This window comes from Procambarus clarkii, chromosome 5 (assembly GCF_040958095.1).
Source record: "Procambarus clarkii isolate CNS0578487 chromosome 5, FALCON_Pclarkii_2.0, whole genome shotgun sequence".
NCBI lineage: Eukaryota > Metazoa > Arthropoda > Malacostraca > Decapoda > Cambaridae > Procambarus > Procambarus clarkii.
Window position 1 is genome coordinate 483,150 of NC_091154.1, and position 19,458 is coordinate 502,607.

The window sequence follows — 19,458 nt, forward strand, 5'->3', positions numbered from 1 at the left end:
GTCTTACAATATTAAAGAACTTCAATTTCACAAGTCAAATTGACCTGAGAAACTCATTCATAGAACAAGACGTGTCATCATGTTGTCAAACATTCTATCATATTTTACAAGGAGAGAGCGAGGCAAGCTAGGACTAACAAGAACACACAAACTGTCCCAGATAAGCCACACCCTAATACCAATCTCACAGGTACTGTAGCTCTAGCCAGTTGCTAACCTTGTGAGTGAAGGCGGTTGCAACTGCTGGCCTCTAGCAATGGTGTCTCGGTCGGGTGTGTTGCGGGGAGTGACCGAAGTGGTTGTAGTGACAGCCGAGGCGTACACATCCCCACTTCCTTCCTTCAAGTGCATCTCGCTCACCCTGGAATATAACAATGGATTAACCATCTCTAGCGTCTCGTTACGAAGGTCAACCGTCTCCAGCTTCTCGTAACAAAGGTTAACATCTCCAGCGTCTTATAACAAAGGTTAACATCTCCAGCTTCTTGTAACAAAGGTTAACATCTCAAGCGTCTCGTAACAAAGGTTAACATCTCAAGCGTCTTGTAACAAAGGTTAACATCTCAAGCGTCTTGTAACAAAGGTTAACATCTCAAGCGTCTTGTAACAAAGGTTAACATCTCTAGCGTCTCGTAACAAAGGTTAACATCTCAAGCGTCTTGTAACAAAGGTTAACATCTCAAGCGTCTTGTAACAAAGGTTAACATCTCAAGCGTCTTGTAACAAAGGTTAACATCTCTAGCGTCTCGTAACAAAGGTTAACATCTCAAGCGTCTTGTAACAAAGGTTAACATCTCAAGCGTCTTGTAACAAAGGTTAACATCTCTAGCGTCTTGTAACAAAGGTTAACATCTCTAGCGTCTTGTAACAAAGGTTAACATCTCTAGCGTCTCGTAACAAAGGTTAACATCTCCAGCTTCTCGTAACAAAGGTTAACATCTCTAGCGTCTTGTAACAAAGGTTAACATCTCCAGCTTCTCGTAACAAAGGTTAACATCTCTAGCGTCTCGTAACAAAGGTTAACATCTCCAGCTTCTCGTAACAAAGGTTAACATCTCCAGCTTCTCGTAACAAAGGTTAACATCTCTAGCGTCTCGTAACAAAGGTTAACATCTCCAGCTTCTCGTAACAAAGGGCTAATCATCAGGGGATTGATTCTCTTAAGAAATAGTCAATATTTTTCAACCATTCAAACTGCCAAATATATTGCCAATCATCCAGACTATAAGCCCCTTCATCAATCATATGGTCCCTTAATCATTCACTATTATCATTCATTGACCATGGGCCAGATTCACGAAGCAGTTACGCAAGTACTTATGAACGTGTACATCTTTCCTCAATCTTTGAAGGCTTTGGTTACATTTATTAAACAGTTTACAAGCATGAAAACTTGCCAATCAACTGTTGTTATTGTTACAAACAGCCTCCTGGTGCTTTGGAGCTCATTAACTGTTTAATAATTGTAAACAAAGCCGCCAAAGATTGAGACAAGATGTACAGGTTCGTAAGTGGTTGCGTAACTGCTTCGTGTATCTAGCCCTATATCGGTGGGGAGCCGGACTTTACCCAACGACGGAAGGGTCTGCCTCTCCCGCCTCCTCCCATGTTAAGGGTGGCTGGGGAGCAACACCACACTTACCTGGGAGTTTGAATGGTTGTAACCTGGGATTGTAGTGCACTCTGCAACAATGGTGGAACAGCCATGACTTCTTTGACCACCAGCATGGACGCGAGCTCTGGCAGTATTGCTCGTAGCTCGTCAATGTTCTCTTTTGTCAGCTGCAAAATTGATTTAGAAACTGTAATCATAATAAATTATACCTATATCTATTCGTGGTTTGGCAACTGCACTGAACAAAGTTAAAACCCATAGAACTGTTGAACACCATTTACAGCTGTGAATAAGACCCTTCTTTCACACACACACACACACATACACGTACGTTGAACACGTGGCAATAAAAAGAGCATCCAACATTGACGAGGACCAGAAAACCCCAAACGAAATACAGTACAACATTATTGACAAGAACATACACATGTCAATGTTGTATTCTGAAGCAAAACTGATTATGGAATGTGAAACATCTGTCTAAATATCAATATGAGCAGACATGATATAAAAGAACATACATACAAGATGCTCGAGTGAGATCGCACTTTGGCCTACCATAGGGCACAAAGCCATCATGTTAGTCTGGGACAGTGGTTACCTGGTACTGTATCTCCTTAACACGTACGAAATCTCAATCGTTTCATTACCTCACTAAAAATGCTAAACAATCAACGTAAACACTGCAGGCAACGTCGGCCGAGCAGACAGCACGCTGGACTTGTGATCCTGTGGTCCTGGGTTCGATCCCGGGCGCCGGTGAGAAATAATGGGCAGAGTTTCTTTCACCCTATGCCCCTGTTACCTAGCAGTAAAATAGGTACCTGGGTGTTAGTCAGCTGTCACGGGCTGCTTCCTGGGGGTGGAGGCCTGGTCAAGGACCGGGTCGCGGGGACAGTAAAGCCCCGAAATCATCTCAAGATAATCTCAAGATAACGTGCAGAAGGTTTACCCTGGTAGAGCACGAACTATGAGTTAATGACTTCATATTTTCGGAGAAATACCCAGGGGTACAATGAATATTTTACAGTGCAACCCTCACCAGAGAATTGATTAATGACTATTAAAAAAATTCTAACAATACATTTTATTCACAGTGTGAGTAATTGGAGGTTTGTTTTTGGTTTAATGATATGTAAGTTTGGGTTAAAAAAATCATCTGCCTGCAGGCATTTGTTTATTTTTTCCGAGGCTTGAGGTGAGGCCTCCCGAACCATGGCAGAGTTTGTCCTTCATAGAGTGGCATCTAAGATGGAACCTAATTCTAATTCCCCGACTAACACGTTATATACCTGTCTTAAAAATTAAAACCCTGCATAATGTAACAAGTACGGTACTGTATGTACAATCCTTAGGAACGGGGAAGTACCTTGGGCAGAGTGTCATCGAATTTGTTGGGTGGCTGGGTGGCGAAGTCGGGCGGGAGGTCGTCCATACCAGGGAAGAGAATGGCGAGGAAGTGCGACGAGAAGTGCTGGATGAACTGCTGCCTGGTCGTCAACTCCTGTTGCCACACTTCCCAACTCTCCTTGCTCAATATTGTCGCCCACTACACCCACAATGACAACCATGAATTACATTAACCAACAATACAGTGTAAACCACTTGACAAATGTTTGTATAACCCCAGAGGTTATTAAAAACAAAGCATATACAATATATAAATAAACTCAAATTGTTCAAGTGGATGACCAGTCCACTGATCCAACACACAAGTGCAAGAAAGCTGTATTTGGATAACATTTACAGGAGAAAAAAGGTTTTCATATTTATGGTTTAAAATAAGTTATGACACATTCACACTCCACAACCTAAGCCCCGCCACCACACACACACACACACACACACACACAACTCTAGACCAACCACGAGGACCATGAAGATGATAATAGTAGGTGTTACTTAGAACCATTAACCACAGGAAAGTCAAGGGAGGAATAAGATAAATGTAAAGAAACGTGCCTGAAGACAATAGAAAAAATAAACTACAGTAGCAAGAAGAGCCAGAGCAAACATGCTAATACTTGGGGATTTTAACCCCAAGGAAATAGATTGATCAACAAAGGATCCTCACAGGGAAGATGAGACATGGAGAGCAAGATTTGTGGACACTACAAACACTCCCAGAGACAGCATATCAAGCAGCCAAGTTAGAGAATGAGGTGGTGATCTACCAGCTGCCCTAGACCTGGTGTTAACCCAAAATGAAGGTGATGTAGGGAACTAAAGACAAGAGGTATAAGAAATATTGCCGGAACAACCGTGGACATCTTCAACAGAAAACTTGATAGTTTTCTTCAAGCAGTGCCGGACCAATTAGGCTGTGGTGGATATGTAGGCCTGTGGCCCACTCCAAGCAACAGCTTGTTGAACCAAACTCTCACAAGTCAAGCTTGGCCTCGGGCCGGGCTTGGGGAGTAGTAGAACTCCCAGAACCCCATCAAGCAGGTACCGCTAGGAGTCGGTGACCATTGTGTTATCATGTTTTATTGCATTATAAAACTTAAGAGACAAAGGACAAGGAGCAGGAGAGAATACAGAAGAGAGGACTACAGGAGGGATAGGGATTATCTCCACAAGTCCCAACGAGAAGCTGAAATAGGAAGCAGCAAATGAGATGATGGAACTCGTAACACAGAAATGCCAAGAAGCAATGGAATGGTTCATACCTCTCAGGAGGGAAGTGGATGAAGAAAGAATGGCAAAGGGAAACACATCACACACACACACACTCCACAAGGACACTAAACCGAGCCTCCCAAGAGTAGACGGTATCATCCAACACACCTGAACAAAAGACTGAGAGAAGGTATGTCGACGTGCGACCTCGGTGATGGCTTCGACGTAAACCTGAGGAGCTCGGTGAATCTGCTCCACCACCTGCAGCAGCCCCGTGAGGCGGCGAACGTTCTCAGTGTGCATAGTCAGCTTGCTGTCCAGTTCATACAGCTTCCTCTCTATGTACATGATCCACCTGAAACAAACCAATCACAGGTAACCGTTATGCTCCGCCAGTCGCTATTTGCAATTTCTTCTCGTGCTCCAATCACCACACAGGTAGGGTTTTCCCCCCCATCTGACGTGTTAAATATTTTTAATCATGCAAGCTTCTACATATAATACTTTTAAATACCAGCATCATTTAAAAGGGTAATAGATGATGAAAAATGTCAACTGGGCAAATATCTTATGCCAATCTTAAAACATATCAAAACAAATGGCACTCCCACATTACTTCCACATTAAGGCACTCACACAGTACAGAACAACTTCTGAAAATTCACATTATATCACACACGATGACCACACCATGCAAAATTACTCCATATTCTTTACCCCAGGGCACAATCCACTATTATTCATAACCAAATTATTATTTTATTTATTATTTTTGACTAGAGTACAGCTACCGTCGCCCATTTGTCTTTTACGCACACAAGTTTAGGATGAAACCTCAAGAGTGAGGCTGTGTGTAAAGAGTGAGGCTGTGTGTATGCAAGTGGTGTTCACCTTCTATTGGGAGGAGATTTTCCAGCTGCAAGAACTACGCGAGACACTCAGTCACTAGACCAAAGGATCAACTCCGAACCATGATGTATGTACTGTGAACCATGATGTATGTACTGTGAACCATGATGTATGTACTGTGAACCATGATGTATGTACTGTGAACCATGATGTATGTACTCTGAACCATACTCTGAAGCAAGGTGTACTCTGATCCATGATATATGTACTGTGAACTATGCTGTATGTACTCACTTTAACCTGACGTGCAAATTTTCGGAAAGTTCATCCTTGGCTTTACTGCATCTTTTTCTGATCTCTTGAACCTGCCGACAAAATGCAAACTTTAAAACATAACCACAGTATAATAATGTTTATATTATTTATAACATATATATAATATATTATTTATAACATATAAAAATATATTATTTATAACATATAAATAATATATTATTTATAACATATAAATAATATATTATTATAACCACATTATAATAATCGAGACACTAGGAGACAATGTGCAGGTGGAAAACACAACTATTTGATGAAAGTGCCGACATTGATATAAAGAAGCACAGAGATGGGCGCTTTTGAATTTGTGGTAATGTTCAAGGGGGACCTGACGGCTGAGTAGAGAGCGCTCGGGTTTCGTAGTCCTCAGGTTCAGGGTTCAATCCCCCCGGTGGAGGCAAAAACAAATTGGGGAGTTTCTTTCACCCTGATGGGCCTGTTCACCTAGCAGTAAATAGGTACCTAGGAGGAGTTAGACAGCTGCTCCGGGCTGCTTCCTGGGGGTGTGTAACAAAAAGGAGGCCTGGTCGAGGACCGGGACGCTAAGTCCCGAAATCATCTCGAGATAATCTGTCAAGTTGTTAAATCTAGCAGTCTACCTACACTTGAAACACAGGGCATATGCTAAAAAGTAAAGGTAGAAGTGAGAGGTCAGGGGGGAGGTGGGGCAAGGTCCCTGATGACAGAGATCTATGTGGAACACCCACGATGGAAATTCTTCCCTGCCCCCCCCCCCTCCCTAATGCTGACCTGAATGAGGGGGATATCTTTAAGTGACACCCTAATCATGCAAAGTTCCCAGTCAATCTCCTGTACATTTGAAAACAAAAAATTCCCATAAAAAAAGATAGGACTCCGAGGTTACAGAAGTTATGAGAATACAGGAACACCCCGAAATACTGCAACAGATGCCTCGCATAATATTCAAGACTATACACAAGCCTCGCATAATATTCAAGCCTATACACAAGCCTCGCATGATATTCAAGCCTATACACAAGCCTCGCATAATATTCAAGACTATACACAAGCCTCGCATAATATTCAAGCCTATACACAAGCCTCGCATGATATTCAAGCCTATACACACGCCTCGCATAATATTCAAGCCTATACACACGCCTCGCATGATATTCAAGCCTATACACAAGCCTCGCATAATATTCAAGCCTATACACAAGCCTCGCATGATATTCAAGCCTATACACACGCCTCGCATAATATTCAAGCCTATACACACGCCTCGCATGATATTCAAGCCTAGACACACGCCTCGCATGATATTCAAGCCTATACACAAGCCTCGCATGATATTCAAGCCTATACACACGCCTCGCATGATATTCAAGCCTATACACATGCCTCGCATGATATTCAAGCCTATACACAAGCCTCGCATAATATTCAAGCCTATACACAAGCCTCGCATGATATTCAAGCCTATACACACGCCTCGCATAATATTCAAGCCTATACACACGCCTCGCATGATATTCAAGCCTATACACACGCCTCGCATGATATTCAAGCCTATACACAAGCCTCGCATAATATTCAAGCCTATACACAAGCCTCGCATGATATTCAAGCCTATACACACGCCTCGCATAATATTCAAGCCTATACACACGCCTCGCATAATATTCAAGCCTATACACATGCCTCGCATGATATTCAAGCCTATACACAAGCCTCGCATAATATTCAAGCCTATACACAAGCCTCGCATGATATTCAAGCCTATACACACGCCTCGCATAATATTCAAGCCTATACACACGCCTCGCATGATATTCAAGCCTATACACACGCCTCGCATGATATTCAAGCCTATACACAAGCCTCGCATAATATTCAAGCCTATACACAAGCCTCGCATGATATTCAAGCCTATACACACGCCTCGCATAATATTCAAGCCTATACACACGCCTCGCATAATATTCAAGCCTATACACACGCCTCGCATGATATTCAAGCCTATACACAAGCCTCGCATAATATTCAAGCCTATACACAAGCCTCGCATGATATTCAAGCCTATACACACGCCTCGCATAATATTCAAGCCTATACACACGCCTCGCATGATATTCAAGCCTATACACACGCCTTGCATAATATTCAAGCCTATACACATGCCTCGCATAATATTCAAGCCTATACACACGCCTCGCATAATATTCAAGCCTATACACACGCCTCGCTTAATATTCAAGCCTATACACATGCCTCACATAATATTCAAGCCTATACACACGCCTCGCATGATATTCAAGCCTATACACACGCCTCACATGATATTCAAGCCTATATACACGCCTCGCATAATATTCAAGCATATACACACGCCTCGCATAATATTCAAGCCTATACACACGCCTCGCATAATATTCAAGCCTATACACACGCCTCACATAATATTCAAGCCTATACACATGCCTCGCATGATATTCAAGCCTATACACACGCCTCGCATAATATTCAAGCCTATACACATGCCTCGCATGATATTCAAGCCTATACACACGCCTCGCTTAATATTCAAGCCTATACACACGCCTCGCATAATATTCAAGCCTATACACACGCCTCGCATAATATTCAAGCCTATACACACGCCTTGCATAATATTCAAGCCTATACACACGCCTCGCATAATATTCAAGCCTATACACACGCCTCACATAATATTCAAGCCTATCTGCCTTGCAAATACAGGTAGTACCCGTATCTCCTCCATCTATCCCCAACTAGGAAACGGAGCAACAACGAGTCAATAGTGTTTGAACAAGTCAATAGTGTTTGCTTCACCTACCCGGAGGTGATTTTTGAGCATGTGACTCAGGTTCTTGCGGTGAGAGGTACACAGGTCCGGGAAGATAGACGGGTCATTCACTTTCCCTGCACGATTTTGGTTCTGTAGTAGTGCCTGAAAATATTTACAATATATGAGTAATGTTGCAGACAAATGACAAAACATGACAAAGGTGTCAAAGATACTAAACTCACTATACATTTATAGTTTTATCACCATCTTTCTCTCTTCACCTTCACACAATTTTGGAAATGACGTGCTTGGAAACTAACCTGAAATAGTACAATGTTATTTGAGGAAAATGTTTCCTCAAATGAAAATGTGGGTGCATATGTGACCACTTGCATTCACAAACAAATAACCAACTCTGCAGGAAATCTAATGACCAATACCTGATATATATTTACTACAGACATCAATTTACACTACAGTCAATCAACTGTCCTATGACAAGTCTGGCACCTCGAAGACCGATAAAGAAAATGGATAAACAAAATAAAATAAACCTCAATACGTTATGAATATGAATGTGATTTAACCTCGATATGAAATGCTGTTTCATCATCCTGGACCCCTTATAAAATAGTGACTTGACAAGGGTTCACAGCAGACTGAAAAATCGTCACTTTCATTTCATTTCAATGTTTGTTTTGGGTTATTTGTTTCAGCCATTTAATTGTGATTATTTCTCTGCCTATATAACAAATATTTTGCCATTAATAATGCATAATGAAGTGTAGAAAGCAATATATGATGAATATATCACTACAAAGTACCACACAATAGCACTTAATAGCAATACCCAACAGTGTCAGGATCAGCATCAACAATTGTCCAAAGCATTCCTTCTAGCATCTTGACCCGACTAACCTCGGCAATGATGTTTTGTTCCTGGACGATCTTGTTGGACTCGTGCATCAGCTGTTCGAGGCCAAAGAGCCGTTCGCCGAGGCCCTTAATCTCCTTCATCTGTGAGCGGTCTGCTTCCTGAATAGCTGCCGATACCTCAGCTTCCAACTGAATCAACATTGGTTCATTGATCTGAAACAGTTTGATAATAATGTTATGCACAATTGTCAGTGATGAGAAACTGTAGGCAACTAAACACTACAGTAATAGACTGGAATACAGTATTCACTCAATTTAACGGCCTCTTTTATACCGATCTGCCGGTAATAATGACCGGTTTGGGAGATCGGTATCTGGAGCCTCGTATGCCGGTCTGGCGATCGATATTACCGACGGTCGGTATTGGGTTTGTTTTGGCATCGGTGGCTCCTCACACGGCGACCGGGCCACCGACCTCGATCATCCAGAATCGTATATTAAATCTTAACTTTCTTTTAAAATGATTCAGTTTAATGAAGAAAATTCTAAATTATTATTAATAAAATATTTTTGAACAATTGTTATTAAGCAAAATTTTTTTGTTTTCTTATTAAATACCTTTTATAGTATAGGCAATAGGTATTTTTTCCCACGGACCGAGAATGTACTGCGTCGGGCCATGTGTCGGCATTGTTTACTGTGAACTCGCGCGACTGAGAGCAATGTCTTAAGACTATTAACCAGAGAAAATCAGATTCAGACAAAAATAGGTAAATTCATGATTTCAACGGTTCGTGAAAGCACCTGCTGGGAATTCAACAAGTCATGCAGCCTCCGCTGGCAACAAGTGCCCTACATGCCATGCTGCACCCGCCGATGCTGAATTCCCATCGACAAGTCATGGAGCATCCGCCGGCAACGAGTGCCCTACATGCCATGCTGCACCCGCCGATGCTGAATTCCCATCGACAAGTCGTACAGCCTCCGCCGGCAATGAATGCTCTGCAAGCTATGCTGCACCCGCCGATGCTGAATTCCCATTGACAAGTAATGGAGCAACCGTCAGCAACGAATGCTCTGCAAGCCATGTTGCACCCGCTGATGCTGAATTCCCATCAAAAGTCATGCAGCCTCCACTAACGATATAAAATATGATTGAAAGGCATATAAATTACTGTAAGAAGTGTTGATAGAATACAGTATTGTAAGTGTTAATGATTATTTAAGCCTTGACAAAAAGATACTGTACAGTGTAAATATACAGTAGAAATAATTTTCAATTGTGAATTAGAATTAGAACTCATGTGAATTAGTAGTAAGGCTAGCTGTTGTGTGAAGTGAATGGCTGAAAATAAGTGTACATACTGTATGTATCCTGTATATAGTACTGAACAATATAAAACAAGCACTGCAGAGGATGACGTAATCTTCACAGCTTCGTAATCTTCAGCTTCATTAGAAGTCAGTCAGTTTACCAATTTTATTACTGTATAGTACAGTATTACAACATTTTTTTTTTTTTCAACAAAAGCTACATATTAGTCTCTGCAAATGTATATTCTATCATTAGCAGAGAAAAAGTGAACTCAAAATATTTCGTCTTGGCTAGCTCTCAGTGACAAGGCTCGATCGCCATTGTATGGCCTGGCCACCACAGCCTGTGTCATAACATTAAAAATACATTACCTGCACTGTACAGGGAAAAACAAAACACATCTCTAAAATGTTATTGAGAAAATATTAACAATCACTGATTGATACATAAAATATTTTGCTATACAAAGGAATGAACCAATTTTTCCCCACCCATCTGGTCTTGATCAATGTGTGTTCACACATCATCCATGCAGCAGCCAACAGCTGGCTTAATGGTCGGCGTGGCACTAAATTGGAACGCAATTACACAATGAACTTTATTCATTTTAGTTATACAGTATAAAATATATCCAACCTGAATGTTACTTGAAAAATTACCCGACCCGACTTAACTTCAGAAATACCGGAGCTCCTGAAATAACGACCAGGGGTACAGCCCCATATAGGCCGTTAAATTGAGTGGATACTTATGCATCTAGCAACCGAATGCAAGAGAGATTCATTCGAATACTGTGAACGACCAAAAACTAGATCAAAGGACTGCAATGAAAAACTGTCAATGGACTGGGATTCAGTGGACAACCAAAACACAATATTGATGGATTGACATACTTAGGGGAACAAAATGCTCCCAGCTGGTAGTACTGAATTATGCTCTTTAGGATTATTCATCAGAAACATTTTGGGAAAGAACTTATTTGATGACCCCATTACGGATTGGCAGAAATACAGTGAAGTACTTGAACGATACAATTTATTTAATAAATCATCGTGTAGAGACTTTTCCATTGTGATGGGATGGGAAAGGTACAAGGCCACGGGTGTCGTGTAGCTGACCCACTTTGCTCAGTCAGTGTCCTTATGTCAGCCAACCTGGCATATGCCGCATGTTACCCTCTTGATAAGGGCTTCAGGGGACAGGTATGGCGTGATATCAACTCCCAGGTCTAAGTACCACAGTACCCGTACCACACGATACTGCCCAGCTCTAAGTCGGGCAATATCGTGTGGTGTTGTCACAGCTTCTAGTAATGTCGCAGCTTCTTGGTCGGCAATGGGGTGATCCCAGCTGGATTGCTTATGGGCTTCAGAAAGCAGTGGTTGGGGTGCTGGTCCTGCGAGAGAGACCCATTTGGTGGTGTAGTCTGTAAAGCTGGGATCATGTATGCCTGCCTGTTAAACTAGGTGCTCAGGTAGGATTTCCTTCACCAAGTTGTTAGACGCCACTGAAGAGGACAGAAACGCTGGTACCGCAATTTGTGTTGTTGTGCGCACACCGAGGCCCCCCGAGTCTGACAGGAAGGGAGGCCTGTTTCCACTGTGAGTCGCTGAGAGAAAGGTTGAGGGTTTTTTCTAGCATTGATTTCAGCAAGCTGTCATACTCTTCTAATTTAATATTATTTATATATATATATATATATATATATATATATATATATATATATGTCGTACCTAGTAGCCAGAACGCACTTCTATGACTACTATGCAAGGCCCGATTTGCCTAATAAGTCAAGTTTTCATGAATTAATTGTTTTTCGACTACCTAACCTACCTAACCTAACCTAACCTAACCTTTTCGGCTACCTAACCTAACCTAACCTATAAAGATAGGTTAGGTTAGGTTAGGTAGGGTTGGTTAGGTTCGGTCATATATCTACGTTAATTTTAACTCCAATAAAAAAATATTGACCTCATACATAACGAAATGGGTAGCTTTATCATTTCATAAGAAAAAAAATAAAGAAAATATATTAATTCAAGAAAACTTGGCTTATTAGGCAAATCGGGCCTTGCATAGTAGGCATAGAAGTGAGTTCTGGCTACTAGGTACGACATATATATATATATATATATATATATATATATATATATATATATATATATATATATATATATATATATATATATATATATATATATATATATATATAAACATGTTGTACTGAACAAGGCATGAATAGCTTGAGCTACCTCATCTCTTTGTGTGTATTTATTGTTTATACTTCAATAAACTTATATAAATTTAAATTCAATTTCAACCCTTCAACACCCCCTTCCCCCCCACCCACACAAACAAAAGTAAAGAAAGCAGCAACATTTTGGCCCATCCTGGATCCTAATAGAATCACACATGCACTACAATAAGGATCCCAATACTGTACAGAGAACATTAAATGATACATCACCTGCGTGAGGCCTCGAAAACAGAGCTTCGCAATCACTTCTACGTTGCTTTGGCTGTCTTTGGCACTGATCCATTCAAGCAGGCTCATTGGTGGCTTCACAGCGAGGTCAACTTTCTCTGAAAAAAAATAATAATAATAATAATAATAATAATAATCATCCCTGTATCATTCCGTATCGAGGTCCCTTTCCCTACAACAGTTGCTCAACTGTTAAAGGGTTGAGCAGGACCTAGACAACCAGGTGTCTAGGTCCTGCTAGGTGAACAGGTCCATTAGGTGAATGAGAAAGTGCCCAATCATTTCTGTTCCACCAGGGGATCAAGCTCAATTGAGAATCAAGAGCGTTAACCACTGAACTGCATAATCACGTATGTAACACAGTTCAAACACCCTGGTTGATACCTGGTTGATGGGGTTCTGGGAGTTGTTCTACTCCCCAAGCCCGGCCCGAGGCCAGGCTTGACTTGTGAGAGTTTGGTCCACCAGGCTGTTGCTTGGAGCGGCCCGCAGGCCCACATATACCTGGTTGATGGGGTTCTGGGAGTTCTTCTACTCCCCAAGCCCGGCCCGAGGCCAGGCTTGACTTGTGAGAGTTTGGTCCACCAGGCTGTTGCTTGGAGCGGCCCGCAGGCCCACATACCCACCACAGCCCGGTTGGTCCGGAACTCCTTGGAGGAAACAATCTAGTTTTATCTTGAAGATGTCCACGGTTGTTATGGCAATATTTCTGATGCTCGCTGGTAGGACATTGAACAATTGTGGACCTCTGATGTTTATACAGTGTTCTCTGATTGTGCCTATGGTACCCCTGCTCTTCACTGGACCCCTGGTGTTTATACAGTGTTCTCTGATTGTGTCTATGGCACCTCTGCTCTTCACTGGGCCTCTGATGTTTATACAGTTTTCTCTGATTGTGTCTATGGCACCTCTGCTCTTTACTGGTTCTATTCTGCATTTTCTTCCATATTGTTCACTCCAGTACATTGTTATTTTACTGTGTAGATTTGGGACCTGGCCCAATACACTGTACATACTTCTTCCAAGGCTACCTTAAAAACTTACAAATACAGTACACATATACTGTACAATCATATGAACAAATCCTCAAGGGCCGTGATGAGGGGTTCGAACCAACGTCCGGGATGATCCCAGACACGCCTTAGTCGACTGCGCCACGACATGGTTAAAAGATGTACAACCCGGCATGCTACTGCCCTCACAAGGCTCCCGCAGCTTCTCCGCAGCACCGACCGAGGTTTTACACAATTCCCCCCCCCATGCACCCAGGCTCTGTCAACTTAATGTTCTACCTCTTCCCCCTTACTTCAATACACAAATCACAATGGCGTGATGCATCAAATGAACAAATCCACAAGGGCTTTTGTTCCTTGTGGATCTGTTCCTTTGATGCATCACACTATTGTGATTTGTGTGTGTACTATACCATCATAGTTTAAATGTATCATCAAAGTACTGTATAATCACAAACATTTATTGGACTGGCTTCTTATCTTGCAACATATACAAAGACCTTCACTGTTCATGTGTATTATCATGCAACATTTCAGTCAATATGCCTCGAGGTTGAAGATATCCTTCACATCCTCAAGTTAAAGTTAACTGTTATCCTGTTAGGCACACATCTCACTCGTGCACATCTTACCCGCGCACATCTTGCCGGCACACATCTCGCTCGCACACATCTCACACGTGCACAATTTGAATAACATCGCTCCATTATATACTCATTTTACCCTAAATTCTATACAATCATGAATATTGAGTAGTCAACCAGTTTACTGTATTTTATACAAAATTTTATACACAAATAACAAATAAAATGAACCAGTTTGACAATTATTTTATCATGAACTGAATGTAATCTTTTGTTCATTTAGTATTTATTAGTTTATGCTATACAGTGTTAACCTAGGAAATAATAACTATTATTTATTTTTAGATATTAGTCGCCAACATATAATTCATATAGTGTTTAACCCTTATATGTTAAGCATATTAGGAGGTCCCATGGCATGGTGGGCATCAATAAACAAAATACATTATTCATTATCCATAACGAACAGTCGCAGATAATGACCGAAAGTGTTTAAGTTAAATCCTTTGTTTAACAACCGAGGGAGGCACATGTACCCTCACTGTCCTGTCATATAGACTCAGTCCTCGTGTCACATGTACCCCTCACTGTCCTGTCATATAGACTCAGTCCTCGTGTCACATGTACCCTCACTGTCCTGTCATATAGACTCAGTCCTCGTGTCACATGTACCCTCACTGTCCTGTCATATAGACTCAGTCCTCGTGTCACATGTACCCCTCACTGTCCTGTCATATAGACTCAGTCCTTGTGTCACATGTACCCCTCACTGTCCTGTCATATAGACTCAGTCCTTGTGTCACATGTACCCCTCACTGTCCTGTCATATAGACTCAGTCCTTGTGTCACATGTACCCTCACTGTCCTGTCATATAGACTCAGTCCTTGTGTCACATGTACCCTCACTGTCCTGTCATATAGACTCAGTCCTCGTGTCACATGTACCCTCACTGTCCTGTCATATAGACTCAGTCCTCGTGTCACATGTACCCCTCACTGTCCTGTCATATAGACTCAGTCCTTGTGTCACATGTACCCCTCACTGTCCTGTCATATAGACTCAGTCCTTGTGTCACATGTACCCCTCACTGTCCTGTCATATAGACTCAGTCCTTGTGTCACATGTACCCTCACTGTCCTGTCATATAGACTCAGTCCTTGTGTCACATGTACCCTCACTGTCCTGTCATATAGACTCAGTCCTCGTGTCACATGTACCCTCACTGTCCTGTCATATAGACTCAGTCCTCGTGTCACATGTACCCTCACTGTCCTGTCATATAGACTCAGTCCTTGTGTCACATGTACCCTCACTGTCCTGTCATATAGACTCAGTCCTCGTGTCACATGTACCCTCACTGTCCTGTCATATAGACTCAGTCCTTGTGTCACATGTACCCTCACTGTCCTGTCATATAGACTCAGTCCTTGTGTCACATGTACCCTCACTGTCCTGTCATATAGACTCAGTCCTCGTGTCACATGTACCCTCACTGTCCTGTCATATAGACTCAGTCCTTGTGTCACATGTACCCTCACTGTCCTGTCATATAGACTCAGTCCTTGTGTCACATGTACCTCTCACTGTCCTGTCATATAGACTCAGTCCTTGTGTCACATGTACCCTCACTGTCCTGTCATATAGACTCAGTCCTCGTGTCACATGTACCCTCACTGTCCTGTCATATAGACTCAGTCCTCGTGTCACATGTACCCCTCACTGTCCTGTCATATAGACTCAGTCCTTGTGTCACATGTACCCTCACTGTCCTGTCATATAGACTCAGTCCTTGTGTCACATGTACCCCTCACTGTCCTGTCATATAGACTCAGTCCTCGTGTCACATGTACCCTCACTGTCCTGTCATATAGACTCAGTCCTCGTGTCACATGTACCCCTCACTGTCCTGTCATATAGACTCAGTCCTTGTGTCACATGTACCCTCACTGTCCTGTCATATAGACTCAGTCCTTGTGTCACACGTACCCTCACTGTCCTGTCATATAGACTCAGTCCTTGTGTCACATGTACCCTCACTGTCCTGTCATATACTCAGTCCTCGTGTCACATGTACCCCTCACTGTCCTGTCATATAGACTCAGTCCTTGTGTCACATGTACCCTCACTGTCCTGTCATATAGACTCAGTCCTTGTGTCACATGTACCCTCACTGTCCTGTCATATAGACTCAGTCCTTGTGTCACATGTACCCTCACTGTCCTGTCATATAGACTCAGTCCTCGTGTCACATGTACCCCTCACTGTCCTGTCATATAGACTCAGTCCTCGTGTCTACTTGGACATGACAGTTTAACGGGGCTTGCGGGTTTGTCACCTTGTCATTCACACCTCTATCCAAGAGTTTCATTATTTCTTAGCCAAATAAACAATTGTCTGTTGAAAGCTTTCATAAAATCTCCAGGTGTACTGAAGTCGTCCAAATTTAGTTATGACCTCCAAGTTTACCCCTTTCTGTTAACTTATGAACTCCTAGGCTCAAGTTACCTAATATGGAAGCAACCCATCCTCTCGAATAGTACAGTGCACTTTGACGTATAAATCTCAAAAAGGCCAAAAACTGATGTATTACAAATCATAACGGTTCTCAAAATTTATGTCATGTCCGATTTTCTATTCGTGAGTTCTTGTTTAGGTCAGGTTTGGGCAATTTAGTACATCAGTTTAGTGACATTGGAAGTGCTCAAGAGGACGGGCTGATATAAGAGGAAGAGTAAAAGAGGAGAAGAATGCCCCTTACCTCCGTCATCATTTGTGTTTACTTCCGTTTCTTCCATTTTTCCTGCCACCGAAGTATCGTTTGTCCCCAGAAGAGCCGGAAGCACAGGTATTCTTGATAGTAGTTTGAGATCGTTATCAAAACTGGAAGAAAGGATATCAATGCTTCAGCAACAGACTTAAGCATTAACAATTGGACAATGCAAATATGTGGTTATCTTGACACTTGCCTGTCAAGATAACCAGAACCCAGGGAAATAATAGCAAATGTAAGGTCAGTATTTTGTTTCTATCTGTATGTGCAGGTGGATGAGGAGAATTAGTACAAGTGTCTTTCAATTCAATTTTGAGATTCTGTTTTCTGTTTTCCCGTGTTCTTTAGTTCTACGTGTCCTAAATGTGGGCCGGTAGTCCACTTCAATTAACAACATGCAGACGATGAATCACAATAACGTGGCTGAAGATATGAAGACTTACCACACACCACAAGACGAGGAGACGATGCCATTTCAGTCCATTCTGGACCATTATCAAGTTCATTGTGTTTACACTGTATTTCCATTTCTTCCCCTTTTCCTGCCACTGAAGTAGCCATTATCGACTTGATAATGATCCAGGATGGACCAAAACATTATCGACTTGATAATGATCCGGGACAGACTGAAACATTATCGACTTGATAATGATCTAGGACGGACCAAAACATTATCGACTTGATAATGATCCGGGACAGACCGAAACATTATCGACTTGATAATGATCCGGGACGGACCGAAACGTCATCTCATCTTCTGGTGCGTGGTTTAGTCCTCAAGTAACAGCATGTTTGCCTAAGGTATCACAAGACAAATGGGTTCTGGAGTCGTACAACTTTCAGAACCCATTTCCATCATGATCCAAGTACAAACCTACACAGGACTAGTCTATGCTTGTCCACTTGGACTCACTCTCTCTCTGAGTATCTTATATATCATGACCATGTCTCGATTTCCTACCCTACACTAGTTATAATATGAAATCTTAAGAGCTTGTCCTCATAACTCAGGTTTTTAACTTCCAGTACCACCCTTTGTGCCTTCTTACTTTTTTTTTTTTTGTTTAGTTTCACTAGGTGTAGGTTCCATGCCAGTGATAAATAGCCGGTGATAAATAAGGGAGCCGGGCGGCCGAGCGGACAGCACGCTGGATACGTGATCCTGTGGTCCCGGGTTCGATCCCGGGCGCCGGCGAGAAACAATGGGAAGAGTTTCTTTCACCCTATTCCCCTGTTACCTAGCAGTAAATAGGTACCTGGGTGTTAGTCAGCTGTCACGGGCTGCTTCCTGGGGGTGGAGGCCTGGTCGAGGACCGGGCCGCGGGTACACTAAAGCCCCGAAATCATCTCAAGATAACCTCAAGATAAATACTCAAAACTATTTGAAGAGCATTTTTTCAGGTTTAGAAAAAGGCATCTTAATGTCTTAACTTTGTGTACTCTGCTGATATTAGTCAGTTTATATGTACTGTACATTTATCATGAGACCGTGCATGAGGTCCACTCCTTGGTCTTATTCTGGAATCATCAAGTTGCCTCCCTATCAGTTGATTAGTTCTCTCTCTTGTCTCTCTTTCCCATTCTTATAACAATGTATTTACTAGGGTTGAACTCCATTAGTAACTTCTTGAAACAACCTTCCAGGGTATTTAGGGTCACACGCACCACTTTGCAAGATTCATCTTGCAAAGATGGTGCGATCCAAGGCCTTCACACTCCTGTCCACTTTTAGTTACAGCCATAGAAATCAGTTGGGTTTGTTAGGCATGACTTCCCACCCTGAACCTACACTGCTTCACGTTTATGAAGTCCATTTTCCAGATTTTCAACTAATATAAGCCCATTTTATTTTCTCCAGGCCAATATTTACTTGCTTTATCACATCCCTGCAGGATCAAACAGTTTGTTTCCAGCAAATATTGTTTAGTGGATCAATATTGTTTGTTTCATTAATGTTTGTTTCAATTCAACTGTTTCATTGCGGACTATTCACCAAGGCTGCCACTAAGCTCGGGTGTTTGGACATGGCTCTGAAAGCCGCTCACCAACCCTAACTGTAAATTGTGTACAGTACAGAAAACTTGTGAACTTATATACAACATTTTACAAATTAATTAAAAAAAAAGTGAAACTTTTATTCCTCTTCAATGCTCACAATATGTCTAGTGCCAATTTGAAATATTGATAAAATACTTAAAACAAAATACAGTACATTATTATGCAAGTAT

General features: G+C 41.9%; 1 protein-coding gene across 2 annotated transcripts in view; it reads right to left on the reverse strand.

Annotated features, from left to right (window-relative positions):
- Positions 1–19,458, reverse strand: part of Atg17 (autophagy-related 17) — a 118,363-nt gene that overhangs the window by 85,477 nt on the left and 13,428 nt on the right. For both annotated transcript variants that reach the window (XM_069337742.1, XM_069337734.1), the window contains exons 6-14: positions 17,219–17,340; positions 12,845–12,960; positions 9,105–9,275; positions 8,235–8,348; positions 5,378–5,448; positions 4,403–4,589; positions 2,985–3,164; positions 1,643–1,782; positions 218–361 (exon numbers count right to left, since the gene is read on the reverse strand). In XM_069337742.1, coding sequence (XP_069193843.1) covers positions 218–361; positions 1,643–1,782; positions 2,985–3,164; positions 4,403–4,589; positions 5,378–5,448; positions 8,235–8,348; positions 9,105–9,275; positions 12,845–12,960; positions 17,219–17,340 — 1,245 coding nt within the window. The remainder of the gene's footprint in view (positions 1–217; positions 362–1,642; positions 1,783–2,984; positions 3,165–4,402; positions 4,590–5,377; positions 5,449–8,234; positions 8,349–9,104; positions 9,276–12,844; positions 12,961–17,218; positions 17,341–19,458) is intronic.